The sequence below is a fragment of the Scyliorhinus torazame genome, chromosome 19, assembly GCF_047496885.1.
Source record: "Scyliorhinus torazame isolate Kashiwa2021f chromosome 19, sScyTor2.1, whole genome shotgun sequence".
In the NCBI taxonomy this organism is placed as follows: Eukaryota; Metazoa; Chordata; class Chondrichthyes; order Carcharhiniformes; family Scyliorhinidae; genus Scyliorhinus; species Scyliorhinus torazame.
Genome location: NC_092725.1, coordinates 95417877 through 95444503, shown reverse-complemented (window position 1 = coordinate 95444503; position 26627 = coordinate 95417877). Strand labels below are relative to the sequence as shown.

At 44.4% G+C, this 26627-nt stretch overlaps 1 protein-coding gene across 5 annotated transcripts in view; it reads right to left on the bottom strand.

Annotated features, from left to right (window-relative positions):
* The window catches only part of LOC140396330 (anoctamin-4-like), a 286419-nt gene that overhangs the window by 65220 nt on the left and 194572 nt on the right, over positions 1 to 26627 (bottom strand). For all 5 annotated transcript variants that reach the window (XM_072484841.1, XM_072484842.1, XM_072484844.1 and 2 more), the window contains 4 exons: positions 18344 to 18444; positions 17226 to 17270; positions 14149 to 14280; positions 2256 to 2362 (listed from right to left, as the gene is read on the bottom strand). In XM_072484841.1, the coding sequence (XP_072340942.1) occupies positions 2256 to 2362; positions 14149 to 14280; positions 17226 to 17270; positions 18344 to 18444 (385 nt within the window). The remainder of the gene's footprint in view (positions 1 to 2255; positions 2363 to 14148; positions 14281 to 17225; positions 17271 to 18343; positions 18445 to 26627) is intronic.

The window sequence follows — 26627 nt, the reverse complement described above, 5'->3', positions numbered from 1 at the left end:
TTCCTGATAGATGGTCATACTATCCATAGTTTCTCTTTTACTATCACTTTGGTTCATCGTACACACGGTGTAGGTGGAACATCGCAAGGACAGGTTAATGACTGCTAATGGGCAGTGCAGGTTCAACTAGGGCTGGATGGTTAATATTCAGTGTCACTTCAGAATAAAATGATATACTGACCGAACTATAAATACCATTTTTGGATGGATGTTGTTGGACATTTTTAAATTGCAGAGGAGTGTTAATTGTGATGCGTACTCATTATGTCAGAGAAAGGTCAATGGGCCAATGACCTCCTCATTGATATATCTACACCATGGAAACTTGTGTTTAATATATACTCATTAATTAGCCATTGGTAGAGTTAGTGGAAAGGTTACTTTACATCATGCCATTCATTATCTCAGCTTGTGATTCTCCATACTTTCTAAAAACATGAAGCATTAATTATTTTGTAATAGTATTTTTGGCTTTATCAGTGTTCCTACAGATTAAACTTGCATAAGAAGCGGAGATGATGAATGGAGTGATGTAAAATAACCTTTCAACCAACTACACAGAAACCTGCCAACAACTGATTAATTTGTGTTTATTATTGTAATGCCCTTAAACTATTGATAAAGAAATGTTGACATCAATGACCATTGACCTTCCCCTGATGTAATGAGTACTCTTAACAATTAACACTCCTCTGTAATGCACAAAATATGTTCAATAGCATCAATCCTAACACACTGGATGTTTAGAGGTCAGTCAGAATGTCATGTTGGATTGAAGTGATGCTGAACATTAAACAAGACTCTCAGCTCTACTTGGAAACCAAAAAGGTCCAATTATTACTTTTTGTTCCATGAAGTTATTCTGCCAAATTGTCGAGGCTCAGAGACTGTAATAAGGAATGAGCATACCTGCACCCAAGCTAAGAGCAATTGTGAATTTACAACAAAACTGTGAAATATTATTGGACAAAGTTTCATTTCTTTATTCAATTAAACTGAGTTTTTTTAAAACTGAGGCATTGATCAAGTATTGAAAAGTCATGCTTCACAGGTACATTAAGAAATGCATACCGATAATATTAGGAACTGATGGGTGTAAAGTTACAGCAACATAGAAAATGGAGTAGGCCATTGCCATTTCAGCCTGTTCTGCAATTCAACATGATGGCTGACCCTATAACTCAACTCTACACCCCAGTGCTCTCCCCATAACCTTCCTTTTTATGTTCAGTGATTTGGCCTCCACAGCCTTGTGGGAATTCCATAGGTTCACCACCCTCCAAGTGAAGAAATTTCTCCACATCTGTGTCCTAAATATCCTATCCCATATACAGAGATAGTCCCAACAACATTATTGCTGACAAACAAAATTCTCCAGGAATAAAATCCCTTTGATATGTATTGAGTAACATTACATGTTAAAATTAGTCCCTGCATACAAGTCGTGTCTGTGTCTACTGGTGACTAGTAGAATAATTACCAGCGGAATTTTTAAAGATTTAAAAAAAAAAAAATTTAGAGTACCCAATTCTTTCTTTTCCAATTAAGCGGCAATTTAGCGTGGCCAATCCACCTACCCTGCACATCTTTGGATTGTGGGGGTGAGACGCACACAGACACTGGGAGAACGTGCAATCTCCACACGGACTGTGACCCAGGGCCTGGATCGAACCCGGGTCCTTAGCACCGTGAGGCAGCAATGCCAACCACTGCTCCGCTGTGCCGCCCGAATTTCTGGGTAAAAATCGGGAGGTTAATTTTTAAAACTTCAAGGGATGTGGGATCACTGGCTAGGCCAATATTTATTGCCCCATCATTAATTTCCTTTTGAGAAGGTGCTGGCAAGATGCCTCTTGAACCGCTGCAGTCCATGTTGGACCAGGGCGAATGACATTCAATCCTACTATTAAAGTCAAATGTTGTTGGTTTTATATTCCCATTATAAAATACTTATTTATTCTCATTTATATTGGAAACTGCCTGTGTCAACACGTCATGACACTTTCTCGACAGTGGAGGTGCTAGAGCTTATGCAGGAAATTCCCACTACAAATGGTGACAAAGGAATTTATAAAATGGAAAGCCTGATAGGAAGGAATTGCAAAAAGGCACACAGTTAAAGACAATTCATACTGAATGAATGCAATAGGGTCCAGCTGCTCCTTGCATGCTTCTAGCTTTTAAAAGCCCACTGATGACAATGGTAACCAATAACATTCACTCATGTTTTCGCAGAATAAAGCAACAAGACTTACCAATTTTGTTTTTGCCCTCCTCATATTTAACCCTCTGCAAAATGTGGTGCAGAATTCTGCTCCTTGTTGCATTGTTGAAGAACGTATCTTTGTTGTTTATAATAAAGCTGAAATAAAACGGATTTTTTTAGTCACCATTTCAGCACACGTGCATGCTATGATCAGAAAAGTCCTCCTGGAAAGTGGATTTATCTCTTTAAACTTTTAAGAAATCCACAAAGAGGCACCACGAGAGGTCAAAAGGTTTTCAACTTCTTTGCAATAGGCAAATAATAATTTCATCACAGTTATCAAAATTAAATAGTAAACTAGGGGTCTACACAATTTTTCCAATGGGTCATTAACCAGAATCACAGAGTCAGGGGCAACTGGCGAATTTTAGTGCAGCAATTTATTCATAAGTGGATTCAATAGTGGTTTTCAAAAGGAAAGTGGATAAATATTTATAAGGACAAAAGTTGTTGGCATATACGGAAAGCCTACAAGAAAAATGGTCCTCCAACAAACCACGGGCGAGCACAGGGGGCGCGATTCTCCGAAATGGAGACTAAGTGTTCGCGCCGTCGTGTTGCAAGACGGCGCGAAACGGCCGCAGGCAGTACCGATTCTGACCTCCACAGGGGGCCAGCACGGCACTGGAGCGGTTCATGCCGCTCCAGCCTCCCTTCCCGGTGCCAAATGGGCGCTGCGCCAACCCGGGGGACTTCTTCAGCGCGCCGGCCCCGACGCAACATGGCGTAGGGGTTCAGCAGCCGGCTGTGCAACAAAGTATGCCCGGGGGAGGGGGGGGGGGTGGAAAGAGGCCGGCCCGCTGATTGGTGGGCCCCGATCGCGGGCCAAACCTCATCGGAGGGCCCTCCCCCCCCAAAAACAGGCTGCACCCCAACCCTTCGTGCAGAGTTCCTGCCGGCAGCGACCAGGGGTGAACGGCGCCGGTGGGACTCTGCCGTTTCCGCGCAGCTGCTCCAGAGAATCGGCGGCCAGGCCGCAGACAGCGGCCCGCGACCAGTGCCGCGCCGGCACAAATGGCGCAGATTCTCCGCACCTCAGAGAATCGCGCATCGGGTGGCGTGGCGCGGTTGCGGCAAATTTCCGGCGCGGGACTCGGAGAATCGCGCCCAGGGTATTTGTGAAATAAGGAGCTAGAAACAGTGGAGGTCAATAATCATTAAAATGTCATGAACTGGTACAGAAAATAATCAAAAAGGCTGATGGAATACTGGCCTCTATATCTGGAGGACTAGAACACCAGGGGATTGAAATCTGCCTTCAGCTATACAAAGCCCCGGTTAGACCACACCTAGAGTTACTGAGAGCGGTTCTGGGCACAACATCTTAGGAAGGGAGGCTTATTACAATTGGAGGGAGTACAGCATGGAATTACCAGAATGCTGCCTGGACTCCCATGGTATAAATTACAAGAGATTCCAATAACTAGGATGTTATTCTCTTGTCATTTAAAAAAGGTTAAGGAGCGATTTGATCAAGTTTTTAAAGCTATTAATGGGAAAAGGTAGAGTAAATTAAAAATAGTTCTGCTGCTTGGGAAGACAAGGGCCAGGGGGCATAGTCTGAAAACTGGAGCCAGCTCTTTCAGGAGTGAAATAAGTGCAGTAGACGTTCCACAAATGGCAATTGATACAGTTAATTCTGAAAATGATGGAGTCTCGCTGAGAGAATTCCCAATACTAGATTTGACTCGGGGAATTATTCATTTCTTATTCCTTCTAACATTTTTACATTTCTTAGGATCATCGAATCTTACAGCAAATCTCTCTGCCAACTCAAAGTGCTGTTCAGATTAGTCCCATTCCTCTAGTCTGTCCTGTCATTCAGTGGGATCATGGCTCGTCAGTGACAGTCTGTGTGCTTATTTTTTGCCCCATGTTCCACATATCTTTAACAAAAATAATAATAATATTATTAAAGAGCTAGCGACACCCATGTTAGCACATGACCCATCACTGGAGGTTCTGTAATGGAACGGGCTGGTTTTGATATAGGACTCAAAAAAATCGGTAAATCCGCATGTGATATTTTATACCCTGTGGTGGTAATTGAGTGAAGGGATAGAATTGACAAGTGCTGGCACTCATTACAATGGAGTCAATGAACACAAGGAAGTTTCAATTATTAGAACCGAAAACAAAAGAAAGATTAGGCTACAGGATTCTAATGAAAGGCCACAGGCCTGAAGAATTGCAAGGAACTTTAGGACTCTCCGCCAGCATAGGAGCTGGTTTAGCACAGGGCTAAAGAGCTGGCTTTTAAAGCAGACCAAGGCAGGCCAGCAGCACGGTTCAATTCCCGTACCAGCCTCCCCGAACAGGCGCCGGAATGTGGCGACTAGGGGTTTTTCACAGTAACTTCATTTGAAGCCTACTTGTGACAATAAGCGATTTATTTCATTTCATTTTTCAGCATGCAGCCTGCCCACTCTTAGGCCCATTGAGATATTTTGGTGGACAATTAGTGGCCACTTGAGGGTCTCATCCTGCCCTCTGCTGCAATTATTTGGTCTGCAGGGTGGGGCAGAAGGAAGCTGAACAGTTTGGCAGAAAAGCAGGGGGTCTCAAGTGCCCATTGGGACAACCCTTATCCACAAACATGTTACCCCTTTAAAATTTTCCACCCCTGGCCTCTCTAACTGCCCCCTCCCATCCACTCACTGAGGCTTTGCAGCTGTCCTTCCCAAAATCTCCTGACCCGCCTCAAGTCCATATCCATTATCCATCAGTTCTTCTCAGGGAATACTGGCGGTCCCAGCAGTGGCAACTACTCACCTCTGGGACTACAGAGCTGCCAGCTAATCAGACTGCCCCTGAGGGGCGCAAGTCCCAATCTTAAATAGTTACAGGTATCCTAGCATTAAATCACTGTGGGGATGCCAGATTTCACAGTGGCAACTGCGTTTAGGCCCAGGGAAGGGCAGGCAATCGGCCCATCCATTAAATTCACCCGGTGAACTTCGTTCCTCTCTTCACAGGTGCTGCCCGACCTGCTGAGTATTTCTAGCATTTTGTTTTTCTTCCCCAATTTCCAGCACATGCAGTATTCTGCCTTTCGATTAGGCTACAGGCCTGCTCAGCTTGCATCATCAGCTGGCAACAGAATGGAATTAGTCAGTAGGAATCCTTTTCATTATCTGCATCCCTTGTTAAATGGCAGCCAACGCGGTTTCAGAAGGATGTCTAGTGCAATGTTCTTGTCGGATGACCTGAGTCATTACAAGAACACTTGTAGCTAAATGATTTATTAACATTAATTGTGAGTAAACTATATGCAAGGCAACAGATGGATAACAGTAAAATCATTACACAAGCAACCTTTCTCTTCAGCTTCCTCCAGCCAGTCTGAAGTCAGCTGACTCTAACATTCACTTATATACTGATGAGACTCCTAGTGGTCAGTTGGTGAATTACAACACAACATGATATCACTACATCTAGTTTAACAACTCTCTTCAACATTAGTTTGAGGGGGCAGGAGGCGGGGGGGGGGGGGGGGGGGGGGGGAAGAGATTGAATATTGCAGGATACAATGGACCCTGATGAATGCTTCAAGGTATGAGCATATAGAGTAAAATTACAGATAAAGAATTAGATCTTTGAAAGAAAGCAGCAGGTTGCAAAGAGATGGATGTTGGATTGGAAGATGTACTGTGAACTGTTGAAAAAAACACTGCTTTTGACCTACAATAAAACACAAACTTGGAAAAGGTGAAGCAAGTTCACCAAATTGCCAAAAAGATTGATCCTAAACAAAGTTAAATCATAACATGGTACAAATTTGGGGGTGGGGGAGAAAGATATCAAATCTTGATAACTACAACCTTAATTCAGTATGCTGGATCGGTGTGAGTCAGTAACAGCTGCATCACATAATTCACATTAACAAATTCCTACAGATCCAATTCTCTCAGCAGTTATTCAAAACCAATTTGTGGAGCCAAATCATTTGAAGGATTGCACGCCTGCAGTTTCCAGTTAGCCTGGCTTTGTTGTATTGTTGGAATATTGACATTCAGTAAAAGCAGAGGTTTCTGCAAAGGTCTCAGTCCGAAGAAGTTCTCTCCTGACTAGAAACCCCCTGGTGATTCCAGATATGTCTCACCAACACAGTGTACAGCTGGATCAATACATCACAACATTATATCCCATATATGGAGTGCATGTAAAATAAAACTCCAGCACCCCACCTCTCTCTTTCCCCCCCCCCCCAAAATACACACACACACACACAAATAGGAGATGAATGTGGGAACGTTATAGTGCAAATTAATCACTTTTGAATTGTACGTGTGGAATTAGCTTGTGCACTTTTTTGCTATTTGCATTTTCGTCTGCAAAGCAGCATTGAGGGAGACTACTAATTTTGCATTGGTTAACTCAAGCTGCTTAGGTTTTCTACTGCATAGTATATTTTCTAGTTCACAGAGTCACACTGCAGATTGAAGCATATACTGGTACGGATCAAGTAATGCACAGGGGGAGCTACAAATCTTCCCAGGTGAAGCAGAGAGCAGTCACAGGCTGGCATAAAATAGCAGAGCAAATAGATTCAATGTGCAGGATGGCAGAGATCAGAGGATTGGTGGATAGTATAGAGATGTGAGCGGGGAGGGGGCGAGGTGATGGACAAAACTGAAAAAGGTTAATAATTTTACAAGCATTTACACTTTCACAGATTTCAGAGCTACCTAGTTCCAAAACTGTCACTCCGCTTCTATTGCACTGGAACTCTGCATTTCTCCCCCAGACGTCCAAACTGAGCCTCCTCAGAAAAGAGGAGTGTATCTGTTCCTGGAATCCTTCCTCACAGAGAAGGATTGTCAGAGAAAGCCAAGCCACTCCCCCTTTTCACACCACTAGCAGTCATATTCCGGCAATTTTAAATGTTCCAAAGCCACTTGAGAAGTTACGGTGAGAAGGTAAGTATGTGCGTTAAGTGGTGGGGGAACGTCAGTACTATAGCTATACAGGAGCTGGAACTGATTTTCATCTTTCGAATGTTTCCTGGTGTGATGAATGCAAGAAATTGTCATTTTATATTTTTTGCATTTTTATTAAAACCTGGATTAGCATACATACTGCCAGATCTGTGATTGATTTGCAGGTGAAGTGTTCTGCTCCTAGATCTTGAGAACCATTTACTTGTTTACAGGTAGCTAGCTAATAGAATATTGTTCACGTTTGAAAGACCCCGAGGGTGTAGATAATTTATGAGGGGTATTGTGTTTGGTCCTGGTTAAACAAAGGGCAGCTTATAAGAAAAGACAGAATTGTCTTGTGCTTTGGGTACAGATGATGTAGTTAATGGGAGGAGCCAGGTCAGTTGTCAATTGATCCTAGAACTCTCATCTGAACAGCAACATTTCTGTTTGGTCCTGAACGGTTCTCTCTCCAAAGATGCTGCACAGTTGTAATTATTAATTGTAACTATTAATTATAAAGCTATTACTTTGTTGCTAATGCGGTTAATTCGGGGTTTAACTTTAAATTAAAGTTTATTTTAACACGTGCAGTAAAATTTGCTCAGTTTTACAAATTGCAAATAGTTGGGTTCTTGACGGGATCCCAACACTGGGAAAGCAAATTGGTAAGCAAGTTGGAATCATTCAAACCTCAGGAGAACTGCCCCATCAGCCGTCCAAACGTCCCAGACAATTCCCACAGTCAGTGCATTGCGATGTCAGAGGGGTCACCCAGCGCATCTTCCAGCGGTTACACATCAAAAGATCGAAGTTCTGGCTTTCTAATTTAAATGTCAGCAGTGGCTGATCAGTGGTACTCTTGCACGTGTCAGGAGGTCATGAATTCATGTCCCACTCAAGAGGCCAAGCACAAACATATAGGCCAATTGGCCAGCGCATCACTGAGGGCTGATGTGTCGTCCTTTGAATAAGATATTTCAATGAAAGATCATGGGCGCGATTTAATTAAAACAGAACAAAGCCCTAGGGCGAGTGGGTTTAGCCACGTGTTTCCCGGCACTCGCAATGCCGAAAAACACATGACTATAAAATACCACTCGTGTTAGACAAGGGGCAGTGGGAACACGCGGCGGAGGCCACACATAGCCGCATTTTGTACACGGAGGAGCTCCGCTCGCCAGAATTACTCAGTGCAGAGAGATTGGGACGCCATTTTTAAAAGATCGCCAACCATCCCATCACACTATGGGAGGGTCCCCGGCCCCCCCTGCAGCCTCCCCACACCTCCCTTTATACTCACGCAGGGCACCTCTGGCCACATCACCAGTGCGCAAAAAAATGCCAGCTTAGTCTGGTACCCTGGCAGTGCCCCTGCCAGCTGGCACGCCACTTGGGCACCTTGACAGTGTCAGGGTGGCACCCAGTTGGCACTGCAAGTGTGCCAGGCTGGCACCGCCAGGGTGCCACTCAGCACAGAGGGCATGCACCAAGTGGTCTCCGATCCACTGGGATACCATGAGCACCGTTCCGTTTGGCCCATGTTTGTGGAGACCAGTACTGAACGGCACTCGCCCTAGGTCAGAGGCTAAGGAGATTTAACCCATGCCCCCAGTAACACGGGAATCTGCACATTAAAGTGAGACATCGTAATGTCTCACAAAATCCCATTAGATCTCCCGAGGATCGGGGTCTCTTGGCTTCTGTCAGCCATGCTGCGCCGTGGCTAGCTGCCTTTCAGGCACATAGTGGTCGCTCGAACGCGCCCAAAAGAACTAGAATGTTAACTGTTTCTCCCAGAGATGCTGCCAGACGTGCTTTGTTGCGAAATATTTCCATGATTTTCTGGTTTTTTTTTTAGATTATCTGCATCATTTTGTTTTGCTAAATTGAGGGCCAATCTATTCGCATAAGTGCACCTAAAATCCCTGTGACCTCTATTTGAAGGACAGCAGGGAAGTTCGCCTAGGGATACTGGCCAATATTTATCCCTCACCCAAAAGTAATAAACCTGATGATCTGATCATTCTCATCCTTTTTGTGGGAGCTTGCTGTACACTAGTTCAGTGTTCTTCAAACTTTTTTTCCGGGTCCCATTTTTACCAACCGGCAAACCTTCGCGACCCACGCCGGCCGAACTTCACGACCCACCATTTGCTCTTGCCTTGTTTGCTGTTGACAAAAATGGAGTAAATGGTTTTGGGTCCCTTTGGCCCTCCCCACGCTCCTCCTATGGAACCTGTTGAATGAAGGTGAAGCCTTCCGTGTCGGAAAGTATGGAGACTGCATCTGTCCAAAGTTCTGCATGTTCTTTCCTGTAAAATTTTATCAAATAACCCCCCCCCAAACTTGTAAAAATAATTTTAAAATGAATGAATAAACCCCCCCCGAACTTGTAAAACAAAAAGCTGCGACCGTTTATAAAAAAAAAAAGCGGCCGCATTGATCGGGCACGCATGCGCATCGGCACGCATGCGCATAGTTTTGCGCATGTGCGCCGATGATCTGGCACGCATGCGCACTGCGGTCGCATTTTTTGTTACATGTTCAAGGCCATTTTGAAGGCTGCTTGCAGCCGGCGTTATGAACAGCCGGCTGCTGCGGTTGTTGCGCGCAGATTTGCACGATCGGGAGCGGCACGACGGATGGCTTCGTGACCCTCCCGCGGGTCGCACCCCCGAGTTTTACAATGCCTGCACTAGTTAGCGACTGTTTCCTACATTATAATTACCGCACTTACCTCACTGTCTGCAAAGCACTGTGGGAGCATCCTGAATTTGCTATAGAAACGCAAGGCTTCCTTTAATCCAGCGTACAATCATGTGGGACAATGCAAAAGATCACTATTGGTGTTTGGAAAGCATCCTGACATAAAGTTGGACAAATTACATTATAAAATATTCAAATTCACTTTCTGTGAACGCATTGGTAAACGTAATTATTTTCCTTTTACCTCAAGATCATTAAATTTAGGATTAAGTTATTTTATATTACTGCAACTTGATATTTAATCCTCACTGTCCAAATTAAGTTTCTAGTCGGTCACATCATGCATATCTGAATTGTATACCAGTGAGTATTTTTTAAAACTTTAATGGGTATCTGATTACCTTCTATGTGAAATGTCACCGCTAGAAAGGGTAACATCCATACTTGAAAGAGGTTTCCAAAGACTGAGCAAGTCATTCTCTGTGCTATTGTTTTTAGGTCTGTCATCCTTTGTTTGTTTTGTTTTTACAATTCTCTCTTTGGGGTTTTTACTTTTTCATCTTAATGATTAGGAAGTTTTAGCTCAGTCCAGTTCCTTTTGGTAACGTCACCTCGGTACAATGTACCCTTTGACAAACTGCTGACCTTGGAAGAAATCCCCGAGGTAGAATTGAAGTGGATGTAATTGTCATAACATACACCAGTATATCACGGTGCAGACACACACTGATGGACACACAGTGGGACCAATCAACATACACAAGACCACAGTCAATCACCAGTGAGAGCACACGCACTATAAAGACAGGGAACATCAGAGTTCCCGCTCATTCGAGTACAGCTAGCTAAGAGCACAGAGCTCACAGCCTGCAACACAGACATTCACCATGTGCTGAGTGCATCAACTGGTTAGGACAAGGCAAAGGTCTTTAGTTAAAGCTGGTATCGTATTTACCCACAGTTCAAGTATGTTTAAATAGTTAACCTTTTAATAAAATAGTGTTGCACTACTTCAAATGTTGGTGACCTGTATGTGATCCAGAACACCCAACACATCAGTAATGAGGGATACGGATACAAGGAATACGACACTTAATATTGTCCACACTGGGAGCAGAGATTGCTGACAGTCGTCCAAGTCCACAGACACGAGGCTAGATTAGATTGCCTGCCAATTCCAGGAGTAGTTTTTTTTTGGGGATGTGCCATGATAACACACCTGCTGCTCCAGAAATGAAATTTAGGGAATTTTAATTCCAGCGGCTTCATTGAACTTCACAACAGGTGGGTTAACTGGATAAAGTTTCTTTGACTTTAACCATTGGCTACACGAGATTTACTGTGAACATTTCCTGTTGGGAAAAGCAAAAATTAAGGTAGGTGTTAAACCTTGCCATCCAGGGGTCCCATTAAGCATCCATTATTATTCATAGGACTAAGCCCAGTGGTGGACATCAGCCTCCAAAAGATCCCAACCACTTCAATGTGGAGATGGCTGCTTACCCAAGGTGAAAGACCTCCCCGGGATACTCCATCCCTCCAGCCCGGTTTTCCAGTGCGGCGCACCCCCGCCAGCAGCCGGTTTCGCCTTTCCTGCAGCCAGCCAATGTGGTTTCCCCATTTTGGCCACCCCACACCAATCGGGAAACCCACGAGTGTGGGTGCGTTGCCAGCAAAGTACAGGATTCCGCCGACGGAGAATCCCACTGCTCATGTTCAAAAGAAGTCCAGGATAGTAATCAACCATTTATACTCACATTTTTACATATTCCCAGAATGGGAGTAGTGCTAGCTAGGCCAGCATTTATTGTTCATCCCCAATTGCCTTCGAGAAGGGAATGGTGATCTGCCTTGCTGTCCAAGTGCTGTTAAGGAGGGAATTCTAGGATTTTGACCCAGCAGTGAAGGAACAGTGATATATTTCCAAGTCAGTATGGGTGTGTGCTGTGGAGGGGAATTTGCAGGTGGTGGTTTTCTCATGTGCCTGCTGCCCTTGCCCTTCCAGGTGATAGGAAGGTGCCTTGGCGAGTTGCTGCAGTGAATCTTGTAGATGATACGTGCCACGGCCAATATAAAAGTGGTAGCAGCGAGAGTGAATAGGATACCAATCAAACGACTTTGTCCTGGATGGTGGCAAGTTTCTTTGAAGCTGCACTCATCCAAGCAATTGGAGGGTATTTCATCACACTCCTGACTTGTGTTTTATAGATAGTGGATCGGCTTTGGGCAGTCAGGAGGTGGGTTACTCGCCACAGAATTATCAGCCTCTGACCTGCTCTTGCTGCGTTTGCACATGGACTGGCTACACGATCTGGACAATATCCAGGCTTGGGCTGGCAAGTAACATTCGTGCCACATAAGTCTCCAACAAGAAAGAATCTAACCATCACCCCATGACATTTAATGGCATTATCATCACTGAATCCCCCACTATCAATATCCTGGGAGTTACCATTGACCAGAAGCTGAATTAGACTAGCCATATAAATACTGCGGCTGCAAGAGCAGGTCAATGGTTAGGAATCCTGCAGTGAGTAAATCACCTCTCGACTCCCCAAAGCCTGTCCACAGGCACAAGTCAGGAATGTGATTAAATACTCTCCACTTGCCTGATGATTGCAGCTCCAACGGCACTCAGAAGCCCAATACCATCCAGGACAAAGCAGTCCCATTTGATTCGTATTCCATCCATAAACATGCTCCCTTCACCACTGGTGAACAGTGGCAGCAGTGTGCACCGTCTGCAAGATGCACTGCAGGAACAAAAGGCTCCTTAGACAGCACCTATCATCAAGAAGGACAAGGACAGCAGATGCATGGGAACACCACACCTCAAGTTCCCTTCCAAGCCACTCACAACCCTGAGTTGGGACGATATCACCGTTCTTTCACGGGCGCTGGGACAAAATCCTAACAGCGCTGTGGGTGCATCTACACCACATGAACTGCAGTGGTTCAAAGCAGCTCGCCACCACCTTCAAGGGAAATTAGGAATGGGCAATAAATGCTGGCCTAGTCAGTGACACCCACATCCCATGAACAAATTTTTAAAAATGCCACCGTATTTATATAGTTGGGGAATTGGTGATGCTAATGCCATTGAATGTCAAATGAGGGGAATAGTTAAATTCTCTCTTGTTGGAGATGGTCAAGCCTGGCACTTCTGCGGCGTAAATGTTCATTGCCACTTTTCAGCCCTGCAGTATTACGGCACTGAGAGTTTTATTATCTGAGCAATTATTTTCCAGCTAATTTGAGCTTGTTGACTGAATGCAAGGCTAGTTGGAACATTTGGATTAAAGCCATTGTGAGAATCCCCTTAGCTACAGCTTACACTGGGTCCAATATAACATGAATAGGCGACCAGGATATGAGGCTGTAACCTTAAAATAAAGCTAGGTTGTACAGGAGTGATAATCAGGAAACAGTTGTTCATACACAAAGATTATGGAAATCTGGAACTCTTCCCCAAAATACTGCCAGATTTTCCTCTTATTCCAAGGCCACATTATTACTGTCACCTTGATGTCATTAGTAAACTTGGAAACTCAATTCTCGAATTCATCATCCAAGATACTGAAAAGTGTAGTCAAACAGATGGTTAAAGGTTAGGGGTAATTAAGGACCAAAAGGGAGATTTTCCTCTGGAGACAGAGGACTAGCTGAAGTAGTACTCAAATATCTAGTGAAGCTCAACACAAACCTCCAGGAACAGCACCTAATTTTCTATTTAGGCCCTTTACAGCCTTCTGGGACTCACCCAACTTCCCACCATGAACTCTGCCCTCCCAACCCATCCCCAAAGGTCAGTCTGCATCAGGGGTTTGCTTTCAGACAGAGCTGCTCATTATTCTTCCATTAACATTTTCTCTGGACCAATGGTCATCACTCTCTTTGCCTTTTGTTATTCAATCTCTCCTGCCTTTAAACCTATCCCATACTTTCTCTTTTGTTCCCCCCCCCCCCCCAATCAGTCGTGCTAAGTATTTCCAGCACTTTGTTTTTATTTCTGATTTTCAGCATTTGTAAGGTTTGCTTACTTTTCATTTGCATTAAGTGACCACTTTTCATTCCAGCATCTGTAATGTTTTGCTCTAAACTTTCATTAAAGTGGCCATTTGGCTTTTATCTTCACAGAAGGATGTTCCCAATCCTTGGAAAATTGCTTTTGTAGGAATAGAAGAACTGAATACAGGAACATCCAGCACCCGCTTTGCAATGCTTTGAGAGCTGTTGGAGGAGAGCAATACTTACTGATGGATCCTCTGTTGGCTGAAAGGGGCTGTGTAGCAGTCGGTATCCTCCAGATCCGGTAATGTATCCTTGTCCAGCTTCATAGGTTTCCTCGGCAACCACCCTCGAAACCGGCTCAACCTTTTCTCCATCCTGGTTACAAAAATGTTGAACTGTTATTAAATGGTCTAATCTTAATGCTTATACTTCATTGGGACAAATACATAAAGGTTAAATATTTCAGGTGTTGCAAATGCATGACTCAAAAACGTCAGTCTAAACACTCTCATCTCTGTATTTGCTGGAGCAATTAATCTCTAACTGACCCAAATCGGGCACAGTTACACCTTGTGGCCGTTAAGGGGTAGAGTAGGTTCCACCCAGAATACAATTTAACAGCTAAATAATAAATTATGCATTGGTTCAGTATTTCCTGAATGTTCTCGGATCGGTTTAACAACACAAATAATAATAATCTTTATTGTAGGCTTACATTAACACTGCAATGAAGTTACTGTGAAAGCCCCCAGTCGCCACACTCGGCGCCTGTTCGGGTATATAGAGGGAGAATTCAGATTGTCCAATTCACATAACAGCACATCTTTAGGGACTTGTGGGAGCAAACCAGAGCACCCGGAGCAAACCCACGCAGACACAGGGAGAACGTGCAGACTCCGCACAGACAGTGATCCAAGCCAGAAAATCGAACCCGAGACCCTGGAGCGGTGTAGAAAGAGTGATAACCACTGTGCTACCGTGCTGCCCAGCGGTCCCAGTGACCTGTGGTCTAAGTGACTTATGCAATACTCGTGTCACTGTAATTTCCTGGGACTCTGGCATCACTCCACCATCTGCAGAACTTCAATAGCTTGATGGCACTCAGATTTGCTGAATTAACACCTCACTGACGATCTTGGGCACTTCGATCGTGGCACCAATTTTAAACGAGCACTTGGTCAGAGGGCAAGTCGGTGAATACACCAACATCCCTAACACAGTTGATCTGGTCACAGTCTTATATTTTGTGGCATCTTGCTGTGCACAACTTGGCGATCACGTTTCCTATAGTAACTACACTTTAAAAGTGCTACGTTTGCTGCAAAGTTCTTTGGAATGTCCTGGGATTGCAGAGGTACTGTACAAATGCAAGTTCCTTTACAAGTTTCATACTTTACACTCTCAAAACAAATCCACTTTCCTGGTTGTGATCGGATTTAAACTTGTGACATTCACTATAAGGGAATAGTGTAGATGGGCTTTAGAGTGGTTTCACAGGTCAGCGCAACATAGAGGGCCGAAGGGCCTGTACTGCGCTGTAATGTTCTATGTTCTATACGTGTAACATCAATAAAGCAATATCTGATTATTTGGCTAAAAGGTACAATCACCGAGAATCAATTTCAAGTTCAAAGTGTCTCATTTGGACTTTATGAAATGGATAGATAAAATAGAAAATACTTAGCTTTGCTGGCATCACATTTTAATTGTCTACATCTTGTGAAAAGAAACAGCTTCAAGAGTCCATTTAGCCTTTGCTTTAACAGCACTGCCCAATTTCCAGATTTATGCTGGTTTAACTTGCACAGAAATAACTTTGTGATTGTAATTTTTCCAATCCTTGGGCCATTACTTCCACCAGTAAAAGTTCAGATTTTAAAAACAAAGATTTATGAGGAGTCTTGGGTTTGAACACACTGGCAGATTTGGCCGTCCCAATTGCAAATGGACATGACTGGCATTAAAATCAACTCGGGGAAAGAGTTGAAAGATTTTTTTAACAATGTGAAGCTTGCAAGAATTGTTCAGCTTTGTTAATTTTATGGAAATGTTAAATGACTTGTTGCTGAGATGTGTGTCTGGCCCTTGCACCTTGAACTTAACCTCCTCTGCTCCTGACTCATCACGATGCGCACTGCAGCATTTCAAAACTGGTTATAGAACAGACTTTGCCTCAAATTCAGCATTGAAGCATCAGGACACACAAGAGTCTAATGAACACCATCCATCATCATTTTCAAGTCCTAGGACACTCTGGGCTTAGGCAGTCATTGCCCTCGTCTCCTGCAACCTACCCATCAGCAACTCCACAGGAGAGTTCCTAGTACGTATAATCAGTTTATAGTCACAGATTTGATTTAAACAATAATGAAACATTTCCTCATCTCTCATTAGCTCAATTGCATAAGAGGTCAAAATTGATACTCGAGGTTTTATCTTATTTTTATCAAGGTATGTAAAGTCTATTTCTCACTTTGTTGGTAGTCCCATCGTATACCCAAAACCAGTTCAACAGTTTGTCAGGAACGAGGGGTCAGAGTGTCAGGATAAGGGCTCAGCCACTTTGGACCAAGAGGAGGAGAAATATCTTCACTCAAAGGGCTGTGAATCTTGGAATTCTCTGCTCCAAAGAGATGTGGATACTCCATCATGGAGAATATTCAGCCTGGGCTTGATACATTCTTGGACACTAAGGGAATTAGGAATATGGGGGACAGGTGGGAATGTGGAGTTGAGGTCAAAGATCAGCCACAACCTCATTGAAAAGCAGAGCAAGCTCCTGATCCCATATGATATACTCCAAACTCCTATTTATACATGTTTGACAGGGCTCGTGTCTGCTCAATCCTTTCTTAGCAAAATGTCCTACTGTACAAGGTAGACTTTGCAAGATATGCATGTCCTCAATAGAAGCTTTGGCCAATGGTGGCATTGCCTCCAGTTGAATGAAGACGACCCACAACAAAATTAACGGGCCTATACACGTTCGTAGCATTACAAGCTTGTACAGTCAGCAAGCAAGTTCTTTGAAATGGATACTGTTGACTGCATGCAATATTTTACTGGACTACTGCAAGTGGTGTAAACAAAGGGTCTAAAGCAAGGTGTTTCTATTTAGAAAATACTGTGGCGTAACAGAAGGTAAGGGAAGTTGGTCTTGGTCTTTCATCATGGTGTGACCATTGCTCATATTGAATCTCAAGAAAATGTTACATCGTCAAGAAACAGTTAGGGAACCTTCTAGTCTCAGTAAGAAACAGAAGCAAGCAGTCTTTCAGTTCATGGGATTAGGTCTCGGGCAAATCGTCAGACACACGAACCTGCTCATGAACTTGTATCGCCGCTGCAGGTAATAGATTTTTCTCCTGGAAGAACAGCAAAAATGAAGCCAGTCGAGAAGAAAACCCGTCGTCAGTTACAGTATGAACTATCAAGGAAGGAAAGGGAGATTGAAGACATAAGCCTGCAAGAGGTAGGAGAAAAGACTAAAAGGAGAGATTAACAGATCAAACATGGAAAACAATTCAAAAAGACACGAGAGACCGTCAACAATACACTTTTAAACATTAATGGGATGGATGGAAAAAGAAGGAGAATTTTAAACATAGATCTGCAAGACTAAATCAGAATGACAGAGGTGGGTTTGGAGACATTTCTTTCCACAGGGAATGGAGAACTGTTTTCCAACAATTGAGTTGATGAGAATGCTGCATCTTTTTAGAGGAGATTACATGACTATGGGGAGAGCGTGGGCCAGCAGGATTAGTTTTGGATTGCTCTAAGAGCAGGTTTAGGCATGATCTCCTCAATGGTCTCCTGTTGTGATATTTCCTTCAATTATTTTGGGAAGCCAAGATGCATGGGACATGTTTTGGGTTCAGAGTGTCAAATTGGTAATTACTTCCACACACATGACAGATTGGTAACTAACCAATGAAAACAAAATCAACTCCAATATGACCCTCAGAATCTTAAAGACCTTGATCAGATTGCCGTTGTGACCTGCTGATGATATTTGACAAACTGCATATGGATTTAATGGGAGCTCGCTGGTCAGTTAATGGTTTTTTTGCAATATTTTCAGCCAACGTCCAGTGAACTTATCAAGATTTGATTCTAAGCAGATGACATTGTATACATGTTCTTGGTCTGATTTTACATGATGGGACACCTTTGGACAGGGGAACATTGCAAAAGCCTCCGAAACAAAACCAAAAAAGCACGGAACTCAACATCCAGAAAGAGAGGGCAGAGAGGCCAATGTCTGGGGTAGAAACCATACCTCTAAATGTTGATCTACCTTTCTTCTAGAGATGCCAACAGTCTATTGGACATTCCCAGCATCAATTTAACAATCCTGTTTTACCCTGATCCAACAAAAATACAGACAAAACTGCCAACAGGATAACGGGAGGAAAAATGGCTAATTTTTGCTTACCTGAAAGGCATTCGTACATTCATTAATTCTGCATATCTACAAAGAACTTCCCAGGGGGCATGTAACTTCACAAACATTATGTCACTGTTGGTTAGTGATGACTGCAAAAAGACAAAAATAATTTTATTTCAACAGCTCAATACATTGAGGTCTGGAATTTATTTTTAAAATTAATTCATGCAACTTCAGTGTCACCGGCAAGTCTCGCATTTTTAGCTTATCCTGGATTCAGAGATTCACCGTGAATATAGCCGAGTGACTTGCCAGACAGTTTCAAAGGGTAGCTAAAAGTCACATGTAGGCCAGACCGGGTAAGGACAGAGGATTTCTTTCCCCAAAAGGACATTAGGGATCCAGATTCGTTTTGACTACAATCTGATATTGTAGTGTCATGGTCACCATAATTAAATGAATTTCAATTCCACAGTTGCTCTCATGGGATTGGAACATATCTCTCTGGATTAATAATTCAGTAACACAGCTGCTAAATTATTGTACTCTTTGCTATGTTGAGAACATAAATTAAACAATTTTTTGTATTCCTTTAGTACCTTTAAATGTAATAAAATATCCAATGACACCTCACAGGGCCATTACAAAAGCGACATTTGACACTGAGCCACATAAGGAGAAACGAGTACATGGGACCTAAAGCTTGGTCAAGATCCTTTCCAGACATTCCTCATTGGATTAACGTTCATTCTGGAGGAGACATTTTTACAAACCGTTCCAGTGAGCGAAAGAATGTTCCAGTTAAAAACAATTAAATTTGTAAACCGTACAAAGAGCTCAGATCAGCACCAGAAGGACTGGGCCATCCAAAGCTTCTATAAAGAACACAAGATGTATGAGCAGAAGTAGGCCACTCAGCTCATCGAGTCTCCTCTGCTATTCAATAAGATCATGATTGATCAGATCAGAGAATCGGTCTCTCTCAGCCTGGATGACCCGGCCTCCACAGCCCACAACAGTAAAGAATTCTACAGATTCACTACCCTCAGAAGAAGTTCCTCCTCATCTTGGTCTTAACTGAGCAACCCCTTATTCAGAGATTATGCCCGCTGGTCCTAGACACTCCCACAAGGGGAAACAACTTCTCAACATATACCCTGTTAAGCTCCCTGAGAATCCCATGGACGTGATCTCCGAGCGCGCGCCGGGTCGGAGAATCAACGGGGGCATGGGAAATTCCCGTTACGCCGCTCCGACGCTGGTACGCAATTCTCCAGTGACTGGAGAACCAACGGCAATCACGCCCACCCGGTCGCCGGTCGGGGGCCACTGAAATAGGCCCCTGCGGCGATTCTCTGGGCCGAACTCCCGCTGAGGATCCAACCTGGCACCACCCAGCGGGATCTCGCACCCGCAGCGGACATCCTGGTTGGGGGGGCCTCCACGGCGTCCAGGACCGCGATCGGGGGCTTTCGGTCAGCGGGCAGCAGATATTGAAAAAGGCGCAGAGACGGCAACCACGTGCATGCGCTGGCTATGCAGGGCTGCCTTTCAGCAGCGTGCAGCACTCCGGCGCCATGCTAGCCCCATGAAGACCAATGAATTGCTGGGCCAGGCGGCCTGTTGACCTTGGCGTACACCACACCGGTGTTTTACGCCGGCGTCAACAATTGGCCGGGATTTCGGAGAATCCCGGCCCATATGTCTCAATAAGGCCACCTCTCATTCTTCAAAACTCCAGTGACTACAGACCCAACCGACTCAACCTCCCCCCATAAGAAAATCCCTCCATACCCAGGATCAACCTAGTCAACTTCTCTGGACTGTCTCTAATGCCAGCATATCTTTCCTTAGATAAGGGGACAAAAATTTCCAGGCTTTAGCAACATCTCTCAGATTTCACCGAGGTTAATTACTGGAAGTAACCAATGATCCAAACTGGCACTACTAATAAACAAGAAAAGCTCCCGATAGTAATCCACTTTTCTTTATGAACATTTAATAAAAGTCTAAAATAGGGTTACAGTACATGTGTAAATGTGGTAATAAGATAGGAGCGTTGTAGATGCAGACTGTCACGTGGAAAAATTATGCTGTGGTGATTGTGGTGATGTGCATCAATGTAAATACATGTAGGCTAGCTAGACACTAGAGGGAGCACCAGAAACATCACACACACACACACACACACACACACACTCAACCAATAGATCAGTTAGATAGGACACGACCAATGGATATTCACGATACACAGAGGTGACACGACCACAGGGGGGCATTACACCAACCCATATATAAAGGACACCACACACATGATCTGCCCCTTTCCAGTGGAGACAGTGAGTACAGACACAGGGTTGATTCAATATCACTCCCGCCACATGGATTGCAGCAGCTGGTTAGTCAGTCTGGGTAGCTATAGTAGGATTAGCAGTAGTGTCAAACCAGAGTAATAGAAGTGTAAATAGTTTAATAAATGTTTTGAAGTTAGCTCCACGTCTGAACCTTCCTTTGTCCACGTCTGAACCTTCCTTTGTCAAGTGCACCACAAGGAAGCCGCTTATGTTACACCTAGAACATAACAAATCGTGGTACCAGGCGTGAACTGTTTCAATCCATATAGCCATACCTCAGTGTACAGTAACAACCAGCAACGATACCCAGGCAAGATATTCGAGATCCGGGGTCCGCAGCAGCTCCAGTGCCACGGGGATCACCGCGACAACTGGCGGGTATTCCGGCAGATGTTTGAAATCTTCCTGGTAGCAGCAAACCTGAAAGACGTGGCCAATGCTGAAAAGACAGAGCCTCTGCTCACCATCGCCGGTGCCAGAGCAGAAGAAATCTTTTAAAAACTCAAGTTCTCCAAGGGGCAAAACAGAAGCAACTTCCAGGTTGTCCTGGACAAATTCGGCAAATACTGTGAGGAAAACACACTCCAACCAGCAAGAAAAGGTAAGAGAAGCGCCAGTACTCACCACGAAGCCGAGATCCCGGAGCAGAGAACAATTTTGATCGGCGGCCATCTTCCTAAAGGGACTGCACTTGCACGAGAAGCGCACAGAACGGGAAGGTCCGTTTGCGCATGCGTGGCGCGTATGATGTCACATGCGTCATGACGTCAGAGGCCCCGGACCATGCCCATTTAAAGGGGAAACGACCCAAATCAAAGAAAAAATCTTTTAAAGCTGTAAAACAACCTTCCTTCACCTGGAATGACAGCTCTGCCTCAAATTGAACCAGGAAATGAAATTAACCTTTGATGAACCCTGCAACAAGCAGTTACTTACACCCAAACCGATGATTCTGACCTTGAATACTTTGAAACCGACCTTTACATTTTCTCTGGACCTCACGAGCCCAATGCCAGCTCCGACGCAAACAGTGATGATATGGTCCTAGAAGACTACGACTCGGACGAACCTTTCACCTTGGGAGGCTACCCCAGTACCAAATCCGATCCGCAACTAGACGTGTTCCACATTGACGATCCCGACGACGGGTTCTTCGGATTTGAGGATCCTCAGCCCAGCAGATATGACATCCTGACTCGTGAGTGCAGGATTATGCTGCGGCCTGAAACCAAGAGGTAGAGAGCGGTACAAGCCCACAGAGAGTGGCCTGCTGCCACACCGAGCATGGTCCACGCACCGCTCAGGGTTCCCGACTCTACGAAAGAAGACACGCAAGACTCCACACCGCAGTCCTTGCATGAACTAGAAGGTGACTCCAGTGTCACAGGCCTGCACAGTGAGCTTGTGGACAGACTCCACAATTGCAGAAATGCAAGACTCCAGAGCGCAGTCCTTGCACACACAAGGCGTGACTCCAGTGTCACAAGCCTATGCAGCGAGCTTGTGGACAGCCTCCACGATAGAAGCAACGCAAGACTCCGACGCGGTCCTTGCAGGAACAAGACCATGAGGGTCTAGCAACCTCCTCTGACCAACTAGCGGCAGACGATGCAAGTCTGCCATGCTCAAGTAAACAGCAAGAAGACTATGACAGTCTACCACGCTCCAGTGCACAGCAGGACGACCATGACGGTCTATCATGCTACAGTGAAGAACAAAGCGACGATGACAGTCCAAGCCCAAATGAAGGACAACAGCAAGACAATGGCAGTCCACCCACATGGTTTGCGCCACCAGATGAAGACTCTGACAATTTACCCAACCCAAGTGAACAAGCAGCTACTGAGGCTCTACCCACGGTATGAGAGACTAGTAACAACAGCATCCCACTTCCCATGCAAGATGTGCAAAGTGACAGACCTCAGCTAGTGTGTACAGAGGCACTCGACGATCACTGTGAGACCACTGGTGACTCCGGTGACACCATGATACTTCCACCCTCATTCGTTCGAACCGCTCCACAAGTCAATGCATTCCTGCATGTTCCGACTCCAAACTTCAAGAAATCTCAGCTGACTCCAGTGGACCTGCTAAGACTGCAGACGGGGAGCATCAACAAACCAACACTGACTCAGTTAAAGCAGACCAGCCTCCAGATGGGGAGAAACCAAACGCTGACTCTGATTCACGTAAGCCAGACTTTACTCCAGACAGGGAGTGCCGCAACCTCAGTAATGGCACGCTCAGGGCGACAGCAGATGCCATAACGACAGGAGATGGATCACGTAACAATTATCCTGGGTCAGTAATAACAAGCAGCAGCTACAGTCCAAGAGGAATACACCCATTTTCACCACAGCTATGTCCACACATTTTTTCCACACCAGCAGTGCAGCCAATGACAGCTCATGCTGGACAAACCCAGTATTCAGGCATGCAGCAGCCAGCAGTCTATGCAGCATATTCTCAAAGAGGCCAGCACTACGGATTGCCCACTAATGGAATCAAGACCGAAGGAGGACTACCGCAAGCGCAATCTGCACTGCAGACTGGATGCCTTAGTTACAGCCCAGGATTTGCTGCACCCCAGCCTGGCCAGACGGCATATTCCTATCAGATGCAAGGTTCTAGTTTCACACCATCACCAGGTATTTATGCGAGCAGCAATTCGGTTTCCAATTCGACAAGCTTCAACGATTCTCAGCAGGATCACCCTTCCAACACAGCATGTGGCCAGAACCAGTATGTACAGCCAACTTCAACATATGGCACATGCATGACCTCGAATGATACTGTTGATGGTACCTCTTCAACGTCAACACCTTATCAGCTACAAGATGCCATCTGACAGCACCATCACAAACATCGAAAAAGAAAGGGACTCCAAATCAGACAGCAAAGTGATTTGACCACTTCTTGGTTCCTGTGGCACAGGGATGTTGATGGCGTTCATAACCAAGAGAGACATTTGACCATGATGATTGATGGTTTTTGGACTCACATGAATAATTTGGACTTATTGTTTAATCACTGTTCCCATGACTTGTATATACCTTACCTTACCTACCTGTTCTTTGTTCAATTTTCTCAAAGTGTACAGAAAATATGTAACATATAAAAAAGGGTGGATATGGTGATGTGCTTCAATGTAAATGCATGTAGGCTAGCTAGACACTAGAGAGCACCAGAAACATCTCACACACAACCAATAGATCAGTTAGATAGGACACGACCAATGGACATTCACGATACACAGAGGTGACACGACCACAGGGGGGCATTACACCAACCCATATAGGGATGGGAATAGAGGGATACAGACCCAGGAAGTGTAGAAGATTGTAGTTTAGTCGGGCAGCATGGTCGGCACGGGCTTGGAGGGCCGAAGGACCTGTTCCTGTGCTGTACTTTTCTTTGTTCTTTGTACCTCCAATCCATGCTCTTGGAAAAAGGGAGTGTGATGGAGGCAGGATGAAGGATTTGGATCAATATCTAGAGATTATGAATTGGAAGGGCAAAAGGCACGAGAATGGTACTAAGTGAATTGCTCCTTCTTCAGGCTAGCATAGACATGGGCCGAAAGGCATCCCATCCTGTAGCCATTCTTTGATTCTGTGATTAAAGAATTCGTATTGTATTGAGTTAAGGAAATTAAAATTAAATGTAGATTAATAGCAGTGCACCAGATTCCGAATATTTCACATGCTTCACATTTCAACAGAGGTTCAAGTGTGCAAATTCTAATTAAAAATGAATAAGACCAGAGAACGGATGGAGAGATCATATTTATGATAAACATGGCAGTCAGCCAGTGAGGTGAGGATCATTATCTTTGTGAAAGATTGCTATCTGGTAAAAGGCAAAGTGATGTGATTTAAAAAAAAAAAAACAATTGCCGGGAACTCGATCTAAATAATTCATTTCAGCCACTGTCGACTTTTCTGGTAAATGGGTTTCAGTAAAAACCTAACATTTGAGACTTGAAGCTGAATGGTGCAAGAGACAATTCTACTAGATAAGTGACCTGTTAGCAAAAAAATAAATTGAGCCAGCAAGATAGAATAGTTCGATAAACCCAATCCGTCTTCAGAATGTATGTTCTGTGAGCAGATAAAATAGACCCGGGAAATCCCAGTGTGGTTAAGATGTTTAAATTAATGAACGGCTTTAGGTACGATTTTCTGTGAATTGATAGCATTTTCTTTGCCCCTTGAGAATGATTTTCAGGCCATAATCCAGCCTCTCAGCAGCAACAGAGGCCTGGCTCAGTCATGTGTTTATTTGCTGGACAAGTTGATGGTGAGGAGAATTGCAATATTAAATCATTTCAGAATAAAAGCTGTTCAGGCTCTGAGCAGGTCAGGCTGAATTTATGAAGAGGGCAGGGAATAATCCATTCCTGTCCAAAGATGTGCAGGTTTGGTGGATTGGCCATATAAATTGCCCCTTAGGTGAGGTTACGAGGGAGTCGCGCTCTTTTGGAGGGTCGGCACAGACTCGATGGGCTGAATGGCTTCCTTCTGCACTGTAGGAGTTCTATGATTCTAGTGGTCAATCTCGATCAAATGAGTCTTCGCGTGGAGGTCTTTTGGCAGTGGCAGCATCCCTACCTCTGGACTAGAAGCTCAGGGTTCAAGTCCAACGTTAGGACTAGTTGGCTACAGGAGATGCATTCACAACGTGGTTCAATGGGCTGAAATCAGCTTGGGAATCCTTCTACCACTTTTCCCCAAAGGGAAAGGGTGCGCATGAAGGTACGCTAAAAAAAAGTCTACATCAGACCCAGACAGGAAGTGAAGAAAACCCCAATGCTGGGTGGGTAGCGACAACCAGGAGATCCAAAGTTACTTGCTCCTCCCAAGCATGCTACTCGCATGATACCTCATATGTTGAATTATTCATACAAGATCCCCAAATCTTAAAAAGTTGTATCTCTCCAATTTGCATTTGAATTAATCAATACTAACACCTCCCACCACCACATTCTGGGGAAGATGAACCAACCCGTTATGGCCAACATGATCCAGTTTATTTCTAATGCTAAATACCATATCACCTCACAACCATCCCTTTCCCAAAGAGAATATGCCCAATATACATTACACCAAACCCAATCAGATGCTCATTTCAAATACCTTCAGGTCCAATGATGTTCACTGACCCATCCCGCAGTGCTTAAAAATATTTGGTTGTTGTTTATTCTGACTGAAAGACCAACCCAGGTTGCAAATGATGTTAATCTCATCCTGCAGTTCAGAGCACTCCCAAGGTCATTGCAAATCTAGTTTCCACTGTGTTCCCAGAGATTGAATAAAAGTACCTGTGGTATCCTTAAAGGAACATAATTTTCCTTTTGTAAACTAAGCAGCATACACCCCAATCACTGATCTGGAATTCATGGGTTGAAGGGTACTCTGCTCATTGTCATGATATTCAAACACACACATCATGATAGACACACCAACAGACAAATCAGAACACACAACAATGTGGTGTTGGGTGCTCTGGTGCACAGATGAGCCAACACAGTTGTATGTGGTACAACTCTATTTTATTATAACTCTTATAATACAGTTCGTTCTGGATACTCTGCACGTGCTGTCTCCCTGAGTGTCCTTGGCAATAGCTGTGTCCTGGTTCCCCTCTGCAGCTCTTACTGACCACCAGGGGTTGTGTCTGTGCTTTTATATCTTTCTGTCATTGGTTGTGGTGTTGTGTGTTCTGATTTGTCTGTTGGTGTGTCTATCATGATGTGTGTGTTTGAATATCATGACACTCATCTCAGTGATGATTTTGAACTTTCCCAGAACTGCTGAATTTCACCTCAAAAGCTCTGCCTCAGTAGGGGCTGACAGACCCCCTGGGCTGCTGGCAAAGGTGGTGCAAAATAATTAATAGTTTTTAAAAACACTTGGGGACAAAACATACTGGGCGCAATTCTCCGGCCTCATTCCGCTCGAGTGAGAGCGCGACGAGGC